Source organism: Etheostoma cragini, chromosome 13 (assembly GCF_013103735.1).
Source record: "Etheostoma cragini isolate CJK2018 chromosome 13, CSU_Ecrag_1.0, whole genome shotgun sequence".
NCBI lineage: Eukaryota > Metazoa > Chordata > Actinopteri > Perciformes > Percidae > Etheostoma > Etheostoma cragini.
Window position 1 is genome coordinate 11,293,590 of NC_048419.1, and position 19,410 is coordinate 11,312,999.

Genomic DNA, 19,410 nt, shown 5'->3' on the forward strand with positions numbered 1-19,410 from the left:
AGACATCTTTGTTGAGTTTAAATATTTACAGTGACAGACTGATACTAAAAGTGTGTGTGCGTATGCTCTAATCTCACACATATGGCAGCCAGTCACTGTTAATGTGTGCTTCATAAATAGAGAACGGATGTTATCTCTAAAGTGACTTAATGATCATTTAGTTGATTAATGATCTGCCCTATGGTTATGTCTTTCACAGGGCGTGGATGACAATGCTTGGCTGTTTTTAGATAATTTATGATTTCAAACTCAAGCCTATTCTGCAGAGAGTTAAAGAAAGGTCGTACCCCCTTTGCTTGAGGCAAATATTACATTATGCAATCAGTATTTGGCCTTCTAAGTAGAACAATAGCACCTCACATTTCCCTATGGCCATCTTGTCAATCAGTCAAGATAAATGGTCACATTTACTGGAACCAAAAACAAAGCATGCATCTTAACAAAATGTGCAATTCTGTGACAGTTTACAGTCCTTATTGTATAATCTCTAAACTCTGCAGTCAGTGTGATGGATTCAGGATCATGTGTTACAGTGTCTATGTCTAACAATGGACCTGCTCCCTAATACACCTAAAGTAGGGATGTCACAGAGAGATGGTTTGCTGTGCTGAAATTGCTTAAATGGCGACGAGAGAGCTCGTTTTACAGTGGTCTGATTAAGATGCAGGTGCGATTGACTAAAAATGGGTTTGATTTCCTCTCAGGGGTGATGTAAGACATGTAGGGCCCGTTTGAACGCGAGTAACCCCGGCTGTTTTACCGAAAATAACCCGGGCACTGCAGCATCAGCACCAGGCAGCTGCGCAGGTGCGGCCTTTAAAGAGACAGTGGGGCCTGAAATCTTACCCAAACCTTCTCCTTGTCTACACAAACTGTCAACAGCAGTGCATTGACAACGTGCCGAATGGATCATCTGTATCACTATTATATGGCAAGATGAGAAATAGGCAAAAGAGACCCGGAGACAACAGCCCAAATTAGCCCCACAATAGAAAATGGAATACTTAAATATAGACTACTTTCAATTGGCATCGGAGGGGCTAATTTATTGAAGCAGCCTGTGGCGGCCAATGTGATCTACATTTAATTAGCCTAACTGTGAATTGATTCCAAGTTTTAGGTCAGTGCCCTTTCCTTAAATCCCTGTTAAAATGTGTTAAAAGGAGACTTAAAATGTATCATCTGCTGTAGCTACTGTGCGTAGGCCTACAGTGCTTTTACAAAATAGCCTAGACCACTACCTTATTTTTACTACTTTAATTTTATTTTTTTATTTTCTCTCTGTGAGATTTATTTCATTCTTAAAACGTGAAGTTAGGATGAGGATTAGGAGGGAACAATCAAAAGCAAAACAATATTCATTTTCCTCCTGTAGCATCCTGCCAGCAACGCCCTGTATCTCAGACCGGCGTGCGTACCACACACACACGCGCACGCACTAACCGGTAAGGATAACGGCTGCTACAGAATATCGAGCTGCTGCTGAAGCAACTGCAGCGCTGTACTGCTGTGTTTTGTTGCATTCCAGATGTCAGAGACTAATTGTCATCAGTACCGCTGCTGAGGATGTGTGTGAGTATTTTGATGCGAGTTCGGATCGGATGGATTCAATGAAAGGAATAATCCTACCGAGGAAAAACATGACAGGCACCCTGTTCCCCTGACGAATCACTGGGATGCAATCGTAGTTTGAGGCCGGACAGGATTTTAATATCTGGAGTTGCTGTAGTGAATGCGGGATGGTGTGCGCCGCACCCCGAGATATATTGATAAGGATAACACAGCTATGTCCTTTGATGCCTCTCATCCGATCCGATTTTTTCATTGACTGTGGCGCACAGTGAGCATCTTGTTGTTTTTTTACTGGCTGGGACTGTTTGGGGTACCTTCGGTTGTGGAGGGATTTTGCTGTTTTATCTAAAGGGACAGACTGAACACTGTTGCTTTTGCCAAGAGAGGAGAACCAGGGCTGAGCTGCTCACCTGGTCATTTCAACACACAATAATAAGTATGTGCATTGTGCGTGTGTGTGCGTGTGCATGTGCAAGTGCAATGCCTTACACAGTAGGACTTACTGGTAAAGCCTTACTGTATATGTGTCCTCAGAATCAATAATGACTCATTTCACTTTATAAAAAAGGTCACCTCTTCCCACTGCACTCTCATTTTCCAACCTATATAGAGTCTTGTTTTCATTCTGACCAGTTTGTTGGTAACAGGTGCTTGTGGAAGAGCTGGCAGCATTCCTCGTCACTGTGAAGTCACTGCAGAGCACAGAGTCACCACACCACTGCAGAGATACATTTAATAACCATGTTTCTTCCCCTTACAGGAGACTTTTAATATGATGTGTGAGCTCACATGACGTGGTCTTGCTTTGGGGCCACACATGACGGCACACAGAGGCCTTCAATCTGACTGAGAGGCAATTAAATCCTGTCAGTGTTTTACTGAGGTTATGTGCAAGCTGGTAATGGCAATGCACTAATGGTTGGGTGATCAATAGAAACCATGGTCAATTTCCTTTACTGGCCTTCTTTACATGAGAAGATTTTACTGCAGATATGGTCAAACATGGATGGTAGAGAAACACTGGAGATTACTGAAGACTGCATGGCATTGCATGGCAGCGGTGGACGTTTGCATACAGTGATTATGTGTTAATGATATGAGTTTTGATACAAATTTGTAGTCTCTATTTCAGGTTTGTTTTGCTCAATAACAATTTGCCTCTGATGATTGGTGACTGTGTCATATTTGTAAGGAATTTACCACAGTACTCATGATTCTGACGTGAATGGTGTCACAAAATTATGTTTTCTTGAGGATGACTGTGCCTGAACACATCACAACTTGTGTGTGGGAGATGACTGGGTGTAAATATGTCATATGTAATAATAATAGTAATAATAATAATAATAATAATAATAATAATAATAATAATAATTTTATATTATTATTATTATTATTATTACAATATAAGCTGCATAAGGATAATTATGGTGAATGCATTTGTAAACATTTTACATATTTACCCATCATCCCTCAGACATGACTGTCAATCAGGACTCTCTTCTATGCACTTTGATCAAATGTTCCTCATGTAAATAATATTGTATACAGATCAAAACACAAGTGTGTACATCTGTGTGTCACCATGACTTCTTTTAATTGCTTATTTCATTCCTGAATGTTCGCAAAATAGGCAGTCTTCTCACTGAATCTGGTGGTTGTGTAGATGTTTTTTTTATAATTACTTATACTATGCACCATTAATTTACAAATAAACACGCCCCATTAGTTTTCCTGATGGCATTTAAACAGCCTATCCATAAACTTTCAATTGATAATTATATTGCTCTTCATAAAACAGGCCACTTGATTCACTTTCAATAACTCGTTTACTCAAACACCAATATTCACTTTTACCAGATTCATGTGATAGTAACATGATCCTAGTGCCTAGTGTCACATGTCCTGACATAGGGAATCAATGTGTTTGAGTTTCAGATCATTGGTAAACTACTGTATCAGCAGTAACTACATAGTTTAAAAGACACTTTAGACAGGCCGCATTGTCTAGAAGGAAATCCATGTGAATCAGCAGTTTACGCATGCTGCAGGACTGAAACCAGATCCCGACTCCTCGCACTCAGACTCACATTCACCTCCACCGGCCAGTCCATAAAATAAGCTACAATCAGATCATATCCAGCGTTTTATGTCTGCAGTCATCCTAAAATCATTGCTACAACACACCTTTGAGTCCACACATCTGCTGAGGCACCAGTTTTTTCTCTGGATCAGTCTGTCAAACAACTAGAAAACACGAACCAAAACCAATCAATGAAATGTTTGTCTTGTTTATGGGCAAAGGAAACGATTTACCTAAATATAATGCCTTTTCCATTTTCTTTCATGCATAAAACATACAGGGATATGACGCCTATTATTTGAAGCAAGAGATTGGAGTAGAATTTGAAAACAGTTGTAAAGACTGACATGTCTGTCCTGTTTTGCAGCCTTTCAGCATGGCGGAGAGGACACAGGAGCAGGGCTCGGTCAGCATCCCCATGGAGGAAACCAAAGTCCATGGCGGTGCGCCTCCAGAGGTGCCACTGCTCACCCACTTAAAGAAAGTGGAGAACCACATCACTGAGGCCCAGCGCTTTTCCCACCTCCCACGCCGCTCTGCTGTGGACTTGGAGTTCAATGAACTCTCGCACACCATCCGTGAGGGTCCCTGGTGGAGGAGGAGAGGTACTGCAAAGCTCAGTTCACATAGTAACCATGATGGATGGGCAAGCAAGAAAGCACCACCCATGCTGATCAATATCTGGGGTGCAGGAATTTAGGAGGAGGCATTTAACAGCCTTTGTGACATCTAAGACAAATATTTGTTCCTTGGCATTAGTCTGTCTCTCTTGCATTGCTTTATTGTTCTGACACATGTATCCCAGCCCGGTATACACACACACACACACACACACACACACACACACACACTTGCAGACTTGCACCATGTTGTAGCGGGCAGTGTGCTGGTGAGCTTTGCTGCGCTCAGCAGAGTTTAGACATAGTAAATAATTTACACTCAGGTTGGCACATTGCTTGCTTCTCTTTTCCCTGTGTTGTCTGACGATACACAGTGAGTCAGGCCATGATTGATCTGCGCATGAAATGTGAACAGCTGCATTTCCTTATTACCTTTATTACGTAATGATGTGCCTCCAACCTTTGGCAATCTCCCACCCATCTCTCCACCCTCTGCAAACTGTTATATATACCTGCTCACGAGTGTGTTATGTATATTTAGCAGGGTGGAGATGGGGGACTAAAGAGGAACCCTTTATTCACATTCTTCACAAAGTATGCTTTGGAGAGGCCCTGCATGATGCATTGCAGGTTGTCTTGTGTTTATTTCAGTCTTGCGTAATATTGATGTGCATTATGAAAGCCCGACAGAGGAATGTTTATTGTTCTACTGGGAAACATGAATGCATGGGAGTATCCATACGGAGGATCACAGCTAGAAAGCTTTTGATGCTGGCTTTTCCTTTAGTGGATCTCATCTAATCAACCTGTGGTTTCTACTTTTGTTTGTGTTGACTCTTCACGGTGCCTGCTTCAGCTCATCAGGCCGATGATGTGTGAGCAGGAAGTGTCTCAGCGTTTACTAATTAAGCGGTGCCTTTCATAAAGAGGCTCGCCTGCCATTTTACTGTTTCTATCTGACTTAACCTTCTGTCATATACATCCAGCTCCTCATTACCCCTCTCTGCCTCTCCAATTAACTCTGCCACCCGCATAAAGGAATATAATCACTGTGTTGCTTATATTTGACATATATATTGTAGTTTGTTCTGCTTGTCTGTGTTTGGGTTTCATTTTACAAGCTAAGCTCAGAGATGATTCTCTGCTGTTCCTGTCTGACTGATCAAGGCTGCAAAACATTTGTAACCACTAGAGCTTAAGGCTGTTGTTCTGCTGCATGCTTTAGCAGTCGGTGATTATTCCTCCTTGGGAAAAAAAACATTTTATGTAATTCCTGCTGAATAATATTCAACTATACAGCTGAAATGAGGAAAATTGATGTTGTAAACAGTGAGCCTCTAACCCTTGATGTTCTTTGTAATTGAACGTGTTTTAGTTTTTGAGTTACTGACACACTACGAGAGATTACCACAAGGAAGATAACCTGTTATAAACCCAGGAAATGTAGAATTGTTTATTGTGAAAAGGCTCAAGAAGGTCAGGTGATGTATGGGCTGCCCGCCATCTGCAATCATTTTTATTGTAGGTTCCTTTTGGCAAGGGCATCCATTTATCGCTGTTAGGATGATGTTGCTGTGACCTGCTTTCATGTTGAGGTATTCTCCTAACTGGTGAAACATTAGCCCAGTCACAAAAGGGGAAGGACATGAAGAGGGAGGGAGAGCAGGGAAATGTTTACATGCCTCGCTGTGATTCCAGCTCTGCATTTTGTTATTTACTGCAACTGCGTCTCTGCACCTGTATTGTTAATTTGTCAGAAGGAAGAGGAGTGTGGTCACCTTAATAGATACAATCACATCTTTTACTGAACGTGGTCTGTGCTGCTTAGCCCGTGCTCTTTTTAAAATGCATTGCCATGCGCGCACAAACCTAAATTTAAGTTTGCTGTCAACTGTTTCTTTCAGAATGGTTACGAATATTTATGATAGGGTTCAATTAAATTAGAAAAGAAAGCAGTCTTGTATTTGCTTATTTATCATGTTATGTTTTAAACCATATGGTCAGAGTCCGAGTTATACATGTATGGTCTGAGTGTGTTATCTATTTAATGTCCTTATGAGATCAAGGACATCAGACAGAACTTGGTGCGTTATTTCAGTTCTGCGGTGCAATTTCCCAGCAAAACAAATTAATTTAGTTAAAAAGACTTTTCTTTAAAACTGCATACAATTTATCTTTTGGAGAACTTTACACATCAACGTCTATTTAAAGGTCTTGGTGAACATGACTGCATATGTGAAAAAACGTGTATAAAGCCTGTAATGTCTCCACAGGGAGCTGCAAAGTAAAGTCTGATAGATTACATCAAGTGAGAGCACTTAGGTCAGCGTCAGTTGGAGCGAGTCTATATCCAAGACGTTTCACTTCCGGGATTGCTCTGTTGCCGTCGGCAATTCTGCTGGATTTCACTCTGCTTTCTTTGTGTTGGAATTTTCCCCTTCGGTGGATTTGTGAGGACTGTGGTTAAATGCTCTTCAGATCTCTGGCAAATCCAGACAGCTAGCTACACTATCTGCACAACCTGAGTTTTCTGTTGCACCACTAAAACAAGTTCTTTCTCAAAGCTATTTTGAAGCGTCACCGTGGCTCTGCCCGGTGCTTAGCGCCGCCCACGAGGATTTTCATTGGTTTAAAAAAACGCCAATAAACCAAAAAAAACGTTTTTCTCCCGGAAGGTCTGGCAAAGGGAGACTAGAGAGACTTGAAAGCTACTACAAGTTTGGAAATAAAAATAGGGTTGGGAGAGTCACCTTACCAGATATCTGTAGACCACTGCCAGCTCTTCTTAAGGCAAGTGGCTCAAGGCTACATTAGCCGCTAATAGTATAAAACACCAGAATCTCCAAGAGATCTGTCAACGGTCAGGTTGCATGGTGGAAAATATAGACACTGTGTTTTCACAAGGAAGAAGAATGCATGGACTATAAAAAAAGATATCTTTTTGCGCTTTTATAACAACAATATCCAACAATCTATAGCAGAGAGATGCTTAATTGCGGGAGTACTTGTTAAACTTGCATTTCATCTAAATGCAGCCCAGCTATTTTGATCCCAGAGCCTATTCACCAGAGCTTGTGTAGTCCTTCCCTAAGATTAGAATGATGAAGAAACAAGCATTGATCAGGTTTCAGGGAAAATGAATACTTTTCTCCAGATCACACTCATTTATAGAAACATTATATTCCTCGTGGGAGAATTGAGTTGTCATTTGTGTCAAGGGCTTCAATTTGAGGCATGTAAGAACCCACCTCAACCGTGACTCATAATTATTTGTCAAACAGTTACTTTGAGACTTTCTAACACATCAGACTCAGCGTACACTGTCAAATTCGGTAAATTGGTTTGTATTTGACAGTGAGCTGAGCTATATACTCTGTGGCTCTCATGGGTGTTCAGGTGGTGCCTGCAGCCTCACAAAGATAAGGGCCTTGTCATGCGCAACACACACCGGGTTAGATCATCAGTATGCACCACATGCCAGAGCAGGGCTGCTTCACTGACAGGGGGCTGCTCTGCTGTCTGAGTGGAGGCTGTCTGATGTAATAACACTGTGTGGGCGGAAGGAGCACTGCCATTAGGGTACTTTACACATGGTGAAGGTTTAAGGGTGCTGGCAGCTTTGCCGAGACCCTAATTACACAGCTCGAGACAGGAAAAATCATCCCTGCAGACAATGCAGAAAGGGGGGAGGAAAGGGAGACAGGAATGACAACCTGGCAGGATATTTATTGCCCTTTTTACTTTCCATATCTGGAATCTTTCAAAATCTGCATATGTCAGTTCTAAAACAGTTAAAACGTAAGCAATCCACAGTAAAAGGCCACGCCATGTCCACCATTTTTAAACCCGCTACAGGAAAACAATGCCTGTGTTTTTTCTGTTGACCTCACTGAGGGAGCCATCATCTTTCCCTTCTCTTATTTTTCTTATTTTCTTTTTTCCTTTACAGTATTGTCTGCACGCCTGATGCCTTACTCTCCTACAACGCTGAAAATCTTCTGGTTTTTACTTTTTTATTCCTTGCAGACAACTTCACCTTGAAATATTTAATTTCTGCCGACATTGAGAACAGCTTGCACATCTTTATCTGTCTAACTTTCCATTTCCAGCCTTCTAATATAAGCGTGACTATTCTCTGTGTAGCCTGCTTATCAGGATAATGATTATTCAGAGAACGTGTGACCCACAGCACTGCTATACTTCTGCCTGATACTTTCCTGGCTCAGTAAGCTCCAATGGTAATAGGTACACTGAACCCAGTTCCTTCTCAGTCAGGAGTTTAAAAAGATGTTATGTAAGTGGGCGGACTAATAAAGGACAAAGCAGATGGACTAAATTAATCTCTTGACAAAGTCAAACTGAATGAAGAATGTAAAGGAAATTGTGCCAGCAGGTTTTATTCCTGTTAAGAGCAAACATAAGTTCCAGTCTTGCTACTATATCTTATAGAGTATAAATAAACAAAAAAAATGTAATTTCATCCCTCAGTAGTTGACCTGTTCTCTCCTGTAATGTGTAATGGTGTTTTAAGCTTCCTTTTGACCATCTTATGTCATATTAGCTTAAATAATAGCTCTTCAAAACCTGACCTTATAAACCTGCTAGTTTGTTTTTGTGCTCATATTTTTACTCACCTTGCGTTTTACTCTTTTTTCTGTGTCAATGATAACTGGTGGATTTTCAAAATACAGTTAACAAATATTTTGTAGACAATGTATCATAAATGTGAGTCTGGTAGTAAATACAACATACTGTTTTCGATCTTCCAATAATTAGCGTAAAAAGATACATGTAAACTTTGGAGGAAAATGTCTGAGAATGTTTGTTAGGAACAATTTTGCAGACCATTTGCAGCACCATAAATAAGCTTGTTTCCTCTCTGTCAGGTTACAAAGCCCTCCTCAAGTGTCTGTCGGGAAGGTTCAACAGCAGAGAGCTGATTGGCATCATGGGGCCTTCTGGAGCCGGGAAGTCCACTCTGATGAATATTCTGGCGGGGTACAGGTGAGAGGTGAAAGATCATACTTTTGATTTAATTTAGGGCTTAGAAATGGCTGCAATGTCATTGTGTTTTTTGTTGTGAAACAGGGAGACGGGCATGAAGGGCCAGATCCTGGTGAACGGTCGACCGAGGGACCTGAGGACCTTCAGGAAGATGTCGTGCTACATCATGCAGGATGACATGCTGCTGCCACACCTCACTGTGAGGGAGGCCATGATGGTGAGGTCCTCCTAAATAAATCAAAATAAACACCTCACTAAATCCGAATGTTCAACAATAATGTGCCGACTTCTGTCCATCTTTCAGGTTTCTGCCAATCTTAAATTGAACGAGAGCATGCAAGTCAAAAAAGAACTTGTAAGTCTGAATATGTTGATTTCATTACATATGCACATAATTATTTTTCAGCTACAGATAGACAAGAAAATAGTGTCTCACTTCAAAATTGCCATGCTAGAGTGCATATTTATACTAAAAAATGTAATTGTAATTCCTTATGCATTATGGGTCAGCCAGCCTTCTATATTATTATTATTAGAGGATTTACAGGATATGGCTTGTACAGGATATAAATGGCACTTCCTATACATTGATAACAACCATTGATGATGTTCACCGTCTTGTCTGCAGTCACTATTGGATAAAATATTATGATATAAGGTCACACATAGCATGGTAGTAGATTAAGTCCACGCCTACTAGTTATAAGTGTCATCATGTACCCACATTTGTTTCTGTTTGTGCCTAAGGTGGATGAGATCCTGACTGCTCTGGGTCTTCAGGAGTGTGCACAGACACGCACCAACTCTATCTCTGGGGGCCAGTGTAAAAGACTGGCCATCGCCCTCGAGCTGGTCAACAATCCTCCTGTCATGTTCTTTGATGAGCCCACCAGGTGAGGATAGTATTTAGCTGGATTGAATGTAAAATCAACATAAATCCAGATTAAAAAGTGCATCTATCTGTTTGGTTTTCTGTCTCCTCTTGTGCTCCATCCCAGTGGTTTGGACAGCGCATCATGCTTCCAGGTGGTTTCCCTTATGAAGTCTCTGGCTCTGGGAGGGCGGACAATCATCTGCACTATTCATCAGCCCAGTGCCAAGCTCTTTGAGATGTTTGACAAGGTAACTTGAGTGCGTATAGTGCTGAACACGTCTGGCTTTCCATTAGGTGCTCAGACCTGGGAACAACAGGTTAGACTGATTTATTTTATCCAACTGACAAGCAGCACAGCAGTCAATACTCAGGCCTGTTGTTTTGTCCGTTGTTCATATATTATTCAGAGAGTCAGTGAGTTGGAAATGATGTTGATTACTCCATACCTGTGTTCCCCCACCAGCTGTACATCCTCAGTCAGGGTCAGTGCATATACAAGGGCACAGTCCCTTACCTCATCCCTTATCTGAAGAACCTGGGCCTCCACTGCCCAACGTATCACAATCCTGCTGACTTCAGTAAGTCAAGCTACTCCTTTAGCACACATGATGTGTCTGTGTGTCAGTGTTTTTGTTCTTACCAGCATGTCCTCTCTGTTTCCAGTCATTGAGGTGGCATCAGGGGAATATGGGGATCTGAATCCAGTGCTGTTTGAGGCAGTCCAGGGTGGACTGTGCTCCGAGGAGGGCAAGAAGAACTCCAGAGACAAAAGTGACTCGTCCTGTCCCTCTCAATGTCACAGTGTGAGTGGAGCACCCCTCTCGCCTATCACCACACCTATGTATTTTATATTAACAGACGTCATAGCCTCACATCATGTAGTAATTATAGATGCAGCCCTACACCACAGAACATTGAAAATGCCTTTACACATCGCAAAGAAATGTTTGATGACAGGAAATTGCCTCAGATTCCACCATTGCTTCTGTTTCCTTCTGTGATTTATGATGGAATCACTGCATTCCTTGAGCAATAATTAACCTACTCATTTTGATGAAAAGTAAAGGGAACATATTTTATATCTGCAAAGCCATAATGTTAGAAATATATACGTGTGTATATGTGTATATATATAAATGAATCAATACTTATTTGAACCATACACATATATATCTATATGGTTGAAATAAGTATTCACAGCCAATAAAAAAAAAAAATTTAACACACACAGTTAATTGTTCCATTAAATAAAAATACCCGCTTTTCTGTCCACATAATCCACTCTGATCTCTTCTCCTCCACTCCATCGATCTGTTTCCTAAGCTTCCCCTCACTCTCTCTTTCTCAGCCTCTAAGTTGCTTTTGATAAGACCATCAGCTAAATGATAAAACTGTAAATGTAAATCACCAAGAGCTCTCTGGTATACCATTACTCCTGTATGGCGCAATTTTGCCCTGCTTTAGACATTTTATCATTTTATTGATTTTGTCTGTTGCCCTTGCTATCAGCTCCTGGGGTTTTCTGTGTAGGCATCAGCTAGTGTTGTTTACCATGACCAGAGATTATTATGTTTTTCATTCTTATGTATCATCCTTTTCTGACTACTGCCTTTTAACTTTTAGATTCTTTGATTGCATCATTTAAGATGTTTTAAATAGGGACCTTCCATTTCCACTCAAAATGTAAGCCAACGTTCAGCACCTAGAATGAGGTGCAGACACAGTGTAATTGGAGGATTTCATTTATTTAAGGACAAAATGTATGTCTATACTGACATTAAAACACTGTTAAGATAAATTGAACTTGTCTTTTCAGCCTCAGTCAGGTAAATAAATACAAATTAAATTCATATCACACACATTTCTTACATGATATAAAATACTGACAGGGTACACACATCAAATAAACAGTCAGACTGTTTGTATTATTCTACTGTTTGGACCAGTTAAAGATTAACTTGCAAAACGGCGCAGCAAAGGAAATGATTTCTCTTTTTTGCTAATGGTTGTCCTTGTTCTCGCTGTATGTCTCCACAGGACACAGGAACCCTTGAGAAACATAGCTTTGCCACCAGTACATTTACACAGTTCTGCATCCTCTTCAAAAGAACCTTCATTACGATATGCAGGGACACGGTAAAATAATTATTCCACGAATTTTCGACTGTGATAATCAAAGCCTATTATAAAAAAGAGGTTTAATCTGATTCTTGGTAACAATTAAGGGCTTTGAGTTGTGTTTATTGATGTTTATTTTGTGTGTTTTCAAGGTGCTAACCCACCTCAGGGTGATGTCCCATATATGTATTGGAGTGCTGATTGGCTTGCTTTATTTCAAGATTGGAAATGATGCCAGCAGGGTCTTCAACAACACTGGCTTCCTCTTTTTCTCCATGTTGTTCCTCATGTTTGCTGCCCTGATGCCCACCGTTCTAACCTGTAAGATGCTTAGTCCAGCGAGACATCGGAACATTGATTTGCTGTGTTGTTTTTCTGGTTTAAGTGAAGAGTCTTTTAACGCTGCTGTTGTTCCACAGTTCCCCTGGAGATGTCCGTGTTTATACGGGAACATCTCAACTACTGGTACAGCCTGAAGGCATATTACTTGGCCAAAACAATGGCCGACATACCATTCCAGGTAATGTTTGAATGATTAAGCACAAAAAGGTTTTGACATGAATACAGTATATTTCAAATTAGCGGAACTACAAAATCTCTTTTACAGGTGCTTTGTCCAATCTTGTACTGTAGTATAGTGTACTGGATGACTGAACAGCCACCAGAGGCGACTCGCTACCTGCTCTTTATGGCCTTGTCCACATCCACGGCCCTGGTGGCCCAATCCCTAGGTCTGCTTATAGGGGCTGCATCCACGTCTCTGCAGGTGAGGAAACATGAAGTCCCCCTCTTCTGAAAAATGTGTTTTGTTTTTTTGTTGCTGTTTGACCTTTACTCTATGTAAAGGGTACTTCTCTATGCTCGCTTTAAATCTGAGTTATGTAATGTGTTCACACTAGCGTCATTTTGACATCACAAACAAAAAAGGTTTTAGCACATCTCAATACATGGCATGTCAATATGCAAAATATACCAGAATGTCAGATTTCGCAATATGCAAGTCTGCAGGCTTTTCTGGCTATTCTGATCCACAATCATATATGAGCAACAGAGTCAAAGTTCAAGGTGCAATGTTATGAAGTAGTATATCCCAATTGTATGCATACTATATGCAACGCTATGTATCGTGTAATGGCAGCTGCAGTAAATGCTGAAAGTAAAAAGAAAAAGTGTACGTTGGAACTCAACCCAAGTTTCAATATGCAACTTGTGATGAGGAAACTTGAAACCTCCAGCACACACACACACTGAAAATGTGCTTTTCAATGAAGTAGGAGATAGCTTGTATCCAGGAGTTACAAGAAACTTTCCTAGCACTGGTGTGGAGTTTGAAAAACAAGCAAACCTCTGTAACCTGCTCCTGATCCCTGCTTGGGGCTGGGGGCCCGGGGCTATACAAGCATAACACTCAAATCTTCAGCTTAACTCTCAGTGGTCGCTTTGCAATGTGAATAATGCACGGAAGGAAGACAATGATACTTCGGGTTCTGCTGAATTAATTTAATCCTTTAAGTTTTCCACGGTGAGTCCAACAATGTCATAGAAGTGCAATGCTAAACCTGTGTCTTTTAAGTATCTGCTGACAAGTAAGTTATTTGTCATAAATGTAAGATATTTGTTCCACAGGTAGCAACCTTTGTGGGTCCAGTCACCGCCATACCTGTGCTCCTCTTCTCTGGCTTCTTCGTCAATTTTGACACCATTCCTAAATACCTACAGTGGAGCTCTTATATTTCCTATGTCAGGTACTGTACTTTATACAATCAAATGTATAAGACTGTCCAACCACTAGTTTTAGACTTCATCTAAATTTATTTCGGCCATCTGTCTTTGTGGTCAGTCTTTCCCTGATCTAAAATGATTCTCTTTACATGAGCCTGGGTTTACGAGTTCGACATTTCCCATTTCAGATACGGCTTTGAGGGGGTAATACTCTCCATCTATGGGATGAACCGGTCGGAGCTGGAGTGTCCTGGTGTGGTGTGTAAGTTTCAAAAGCCGGAGGAGGTCCTGCAGCTGCTGGATGTGGAAGATGCAAAGCTCTACGTGGACTTCATGGTGCTTGGGGTCTTCTTCCTGGTCCTTAGATTGGCTACTTACCTGGTTCTGCGCTACAAAGTCAAGTCAGAGCGTTAACACGTTGAGAGGCTAATGGATTTAGATGCTCTCACATATCCCAGCAGTGTGAGATAGTAACTAAACATATTGCTTTTCTTTCTCTATCTTTCTCTGACTTTACATACATGTACAAAGACATACATGAGTCCAGCACATAAAATCATCAGAAAGCTGTGCTGCACCACCAAACTGTACAGTATAATATTATCTTTTAAACGGTTTGTTATTCAAGAAAAAAGAGTGTTGTTCTACCCTGACTTCCTATTATTAGTTGTCCTTCTGGTAATAGTATTCTTTAGCTCACCATTATCTTCTAAAAATATTGTGTATCTGCATTATACATAAACCGAATAGCCATCAAAGTAACAGAAAGCATGGGTCCTTAAAATGAGCTATGTAGACTTTTGGCAACTCCAAAAAAGGGCCACATGAATCATCCAAATTTACGGGGAGCCATAGAAACCATATTTGTGCAGGAGTGTCCATAGCTTGTAGCTTCTTAATCCAATGCCTAAAAAGATGAAACAAAATCCACATCAGAATCCTGTTAATTGGACAAAACCCACCAAGATGCCCCAGGAACATGTTTTCAAGATGGATACCTTTTTATTGCTACAAGGAAAAGTGGAAACATCCAGTGCCGGAAAACGTTTGTGCGGCTTCCCACTTTCCTGTAGGAGCTTATCAGGTATCTTTACCAAGACGCTAAACATGATGGCTTTTCTTTATGGATCCTTTATGAATCCCCTGCCAGTGGATGAGTTTCCCTGGTTTCCATCTGCAGTGTGGATCAATTTTGCAGGACCTTCTACCTGACCTTTGAAGTGGTAGAACGTTAAGACGTGGATGAGACGTTTGTAAAAAAGGTCAAGCAGTGTGTCTTATACAAAGACTAATATGGATGCACCCTGAGACAATACCTGATTCCTTACTTGCTCCCTTATATGTGCTAATATACCAAGGAAGCATTCAGAAAGCAAGCATGACTGCTGTTTCCATCCCGATGCAGAGGGCTGTTGCAGAGGAAGAATGTTTTAGGTGAAGTGCAACAGCCATTTCTGTGGATAAAAAAAAGAATAATCTCTTGACACAGTTCTTTGAACTGCTTGTGTCCACTCGTTGTATGTCGCTTTAGCTGCCTCCTCCCTGAGCTACTCTATCCTTCTCTTCTTCTGCTTTGCTGATGTCTGACAGATGTGTGTTGTCTAAAACAATGCTAGATATATGAAATGCTGGCTGGGCAGTTTTAGTGCCTCTGCAATAGAATGATTTGAGTTTCCTCTGCTTTATTGTTTGCACATACACCTTATGCCAACAAACATGCTGAAACACACACACGCACACACACACACACACACACACACACACACACACGGCAATGTTTAGAAGAGCCTTTCTTTGTTGCAGGGCAATGCAAATGTTTTCCAACAGACTTGCTATAAAATATTTCTTACTTAAACTATGCTACTTAGTAATCCTTATTATAATGCATTAAATAGTGCAGAGAATATAATCAATGATTGTACAGTGAATATGTTATGCTGTAAACAAATTTGCACTTTTCATTGTATGTTGATTCTATTTTTATTTATTTGTATTTTATTTTAATATATAGTATCTATGCGATGCGATGAGTGCTGCTTGAGAGTACAATGGGGAAAAACAGCAACCGAATGTTGCATGTTCACATCAGAAATGACGTTCATGAAATTTTAAATTTCAGAGTAAAGCGTGACAATTTTTATTTCCTCATCCAAATGTATGTATTCTGCCTTGTTTGAGGAGATGCAAATCCTCTATTTTTCTGCTGAAAAATGTTTAGAATATGCATTGAAGTGCATCGTTGCTGTAGATTGCTGTAGGAGTGAGGAGGTGATGTAGAAATATGTGAATTGTGCTGGAAGGTAGAAGGTTTAACAACAGTCAACTAAATGTATCGTTGTGTATGTTGGAGATTGGCGGTCTCTTTAGGAACAAACTAGATCAGAAAGCAGATCAGTGATCACTGGTCAGCAGGTGGAATCCTGCACAGTCAGAAGGCTGTAGGTGGACATTTGGATTCTGTCATTAATAGCAATAGCCCACATTGAGTTGTTTAATTGTTATACCTCCCAATGTCATGAATCAGTTCATACGTTTTATAGAAAGCTTGATTTCAATCAATTTGTTCTTACCAGTTCAATTATCTGCAATAAGCATCCAAATGGTGTTTTAATTCTATAACACCAATTTCATGAAGGGACAATGTGACACCGCTTTTTATTTTAATTGTGTTTTTGTTGATTCTATTCAGTTACTAATCTGGTGGACATGTTTACTGGACGCCCCTCCTGAAGGATTCAATTGGAGGGACAGAAGCAGAATAATAATGAAATGTACTGTGGATGGGTGCTGCTGGATAAGATAAAGCCACCGGGCATCTTAATGTCAAACCCCGTCAAGATAATTGGTTCTCAATGTGTAGCACGGGAGAAATACTGCATTAAGCCAGTTTTACTGCCAGCACAGCAGATAGGCTATATTTTAACCTTCCCCCAATTATATCAAAAGACATGAGTTGGTAGCAGACCTGCAGATGTGACATTGTATCGTAAAAAAAAGAATAAGAAAAAAAGGAAAAGAAATAGCTCCAGCCCCAGATCAAAGCAGGGATAATTAACAGTGTTGAAGTCATTAACCAGTCTGGAAACGTCTCAGCCCGAGGTCTGAAGGCCTTTGCTACCAAAGAAGAAAACAAATCCTCCTTCTGCTGCAAAATGTAAAAGGTAGAGGGTGCACCACTCACTGACATTATACTGCCAAATGTTCTCGTTATTTTTCTCACCAAAGAAAGAGCTCTGAAAGTAATTTGATCCCCACTGGACTGTCTTGATTTCAGGATTTGTAATCCTCCTCAAATCATACACATATCATGTTTTTTAAATATATTTTCCAGTGTCCCTTCCAGGTCTAAAAAGTGACATGTATGACAGATATGATTTGGCTCCAGTGGAGATACTAAAATCATATGTGAGCAGTATTTCGGAAGAGACTGCATGGGTGAGATGTAGCTGATGAGCGTATGTTCAAATGTTCAAAAATGCTTTTCACTCTCTTTGACACTTTTGTTTATTATTTTACAATGTCTCTGGTTTGTCCTAATAAGCCACCTGGCTTTAGTGCACTCTATCATGCATGGAAAATATTCAGATGCAGGCTATCAGAAAGCTATGGTTGTCTGATTGAAAATTAGTAATATAATGGAAGGCTGTTTAAAACCGGTTTTATTTTTTTTTTTTTAATTTTGTTAGATATCATTTTTTTTATTGTTTACGGTTACATTTATGGTTTCTCAACTCCACAAAATGCAAGTTCTGTATACTGAACGCTGTTCTGAGGATTATAATAAAGATAATTTATAACCTTTACCCTTGCTCAGTGGATTTGCTCAAACATTGATTGTTCATTTCTGAGGCTTTTACAAAGCCACAATGTTAATCAATATATATATATATATATATATATATATATATATATATATATATATATATATATATATATATATATATATATATATATATATATATATATATATATATATATATATATATATATATATATATATATACATGATTGTTTGCTCAATCAGGTATCCCACACTTACAGGTACAATAAGAGCACTGAACTCTTTACAACAGTTTGTCCATACTTTCCATACACAGGGGTTTCGAGAGCACCAATGTGGTCTTGTGGAATTTAATTTGTTTTTACATAACTGTTCATTTTTCATATAAATGCGCCATAAAACACTAGTTTTAGCTCTAAAGTTCCATTAAAGGAATCTGAATAACCACCAGAGGCTGCTAAATACCCAACATTAGCTTGGTCTGTGTTCAATGGCATGTATTATTATGAAAGCACATTTTTGTTAAAGGCAAATATCTTTAACTTTAAACACCTTTGTAATGTAAGCTGTATTATTGTGGACAGAATGACCCAAATGGTATAAATGCTGTCAATGACAGTCAGTGGGAGGTCACATTCTGTACAAAGACTGTTTAGGCCTATTTGGTTTTCCTCTTGGCTTGATTAGGTTTGTGGACAGGAGGGCCCCCTGCTGGCAAGACATGTAAACATTCCTTCCTTGAAAATATGGAGGACTACGTCAGTATTTTTCAAGATTTTTGCATATCCTATGTAATTACCTGTCATGCAGTCTCTTTGCCGTACTACATGTGAGAATATGTGAAATGTTATTTTATCAAGATATAATGAGGCTGTTGTCAGGTTTGATGTAAGTTTTTTGGATGTGTGCACTCTCACTTCTGGTTGTTTATGAGTGGCCTACTGCATAGTCATCAATGGGCTTTGAGAAAATAAAAGCTCAGATTTTTGAGAATTTGGCCCGACCATGAGAAATAGAGAGACATCATGGCTTTCAAACAAGCAAAGTGGCAGTTCGTCAAGGCCCCATCCTCAAGAGCAACAGACACAAAAATGGCACGTCCTAAGGAAAGCTCGTTTGGGACTGGCTCTAGTGGCTGCAATTCTGCACCAAGGCAGAATTTCGGGAAAGAGACTTCAGTTACAGTATTAGGGGAACACTAAGGTCTATATAAAAGCATCCATAAAGCACCATGTCAAGGGACCTTTAAACTTTATCAGGCTGCAGCACCCCGAGACAGATCGATGCACTCATAGTCCAATCAGGTGGTAACAATCCTAATGTGTTGCACGCCTCTCATATGGCTCCCCTTAAATTCAGCAATCTCAGAACAAGAGGTGTAGATTGGCATTCAGTTAGAAGTTATTTCAGGTAACTACAATTTTGCAAATGTCCGTAATGGAGTGTGCTCTGAGCTCCTCCAGGGGAACACAACCATCTTTTTTGTACACCTTTAAAATAGCATTGCAGTTTCCTCATGGCAAGCCTCGACACAGCATAAGACACAATGCATATCTCAACAGTGGAAGAGACGTAACTCTTGTCAAAAAAATCTCTCTTATGAGGAGAGCTTGTTCTGTAGAGAGCAGATACAAAA

At 40.1% G+C, this 19,410-nt stretch overlaps 1 protein-coding gene across 2 annotated transcripts; it reads left to right on the forward strand.

Annotated features, from left to right (window-relative positions):
• Positions 1-1,413: 1,413 nt before the first annotated feature.
• abcg4a (ATP-binding cassette, sub-family G (WHITE), member 4a) lies at positions 1,414-16,989 on the forward strand. 2 transcript variants are annotated; one of them, XM_034890986.1, is made up of 15 exons: positions 1,414-2,008; positions 4,023-4,260; positions 9,162-9,279; positions 9,364-9,496; positions 9,584-9,634; positions 10,027-10,172; positions 10,278-10,401; positions 10,617-10,731; positions 10,817-10,956; positions 12,191-12,289; positions 12,424-12,592; positions 12,691-12,791; positions 12,879-13,037; positions 13,898-14,016; positions 14,182-16,989. In XM_034890986.1, the coding sequence occupies exons 2-15, from the start codon at positions 4,032-4,034 to the stop codon at positions 14,405-14,407; spliced, it is 1,929 nt and encodes a 642-aa protein (XP_034746877.1). In that variant the 5' UTR covers positions 1,414-2,008; positions 4,023-4,031; the 3' UTR covers positions 14,408-16,989. The 2 variants fall into 2 exon arrangements, with proteins under 2 accessions (XP_034746877.1, XP_034746878.1); XM_034890987.1 differs by having other exon boundaries at positions 12,493-12,592.
• The last annotated feature ends 2,421 nt before the right edge of the window (positions 16,990-19,410 follow it).

Excerpts from the sequence above, each read along its gene's own strand:
- abcg4a (XM_034890986.1), top strand. The coding sequence starts at position 4,032 with ATGGCGGAGAGGACACAGGAGCAGGGCTCGGTCAGCATCCCCATGGAG. Across the intron at positions 10,957-12,190 it reads GTCCCTCTCAATGTCACAGT|GACACAGGAACCCTTGAGAA; the intron begins GTGAGTGGAGCA and ends ATGTCTCCACAG. Across the intron at positions 12,792-12,878 it reads TGGCCGACATACCATTCCAG|GTGCTTTGTCCAATCTTGTA; the intron begins GTAATGTTTGAA and ends TCTCTTTTACAG.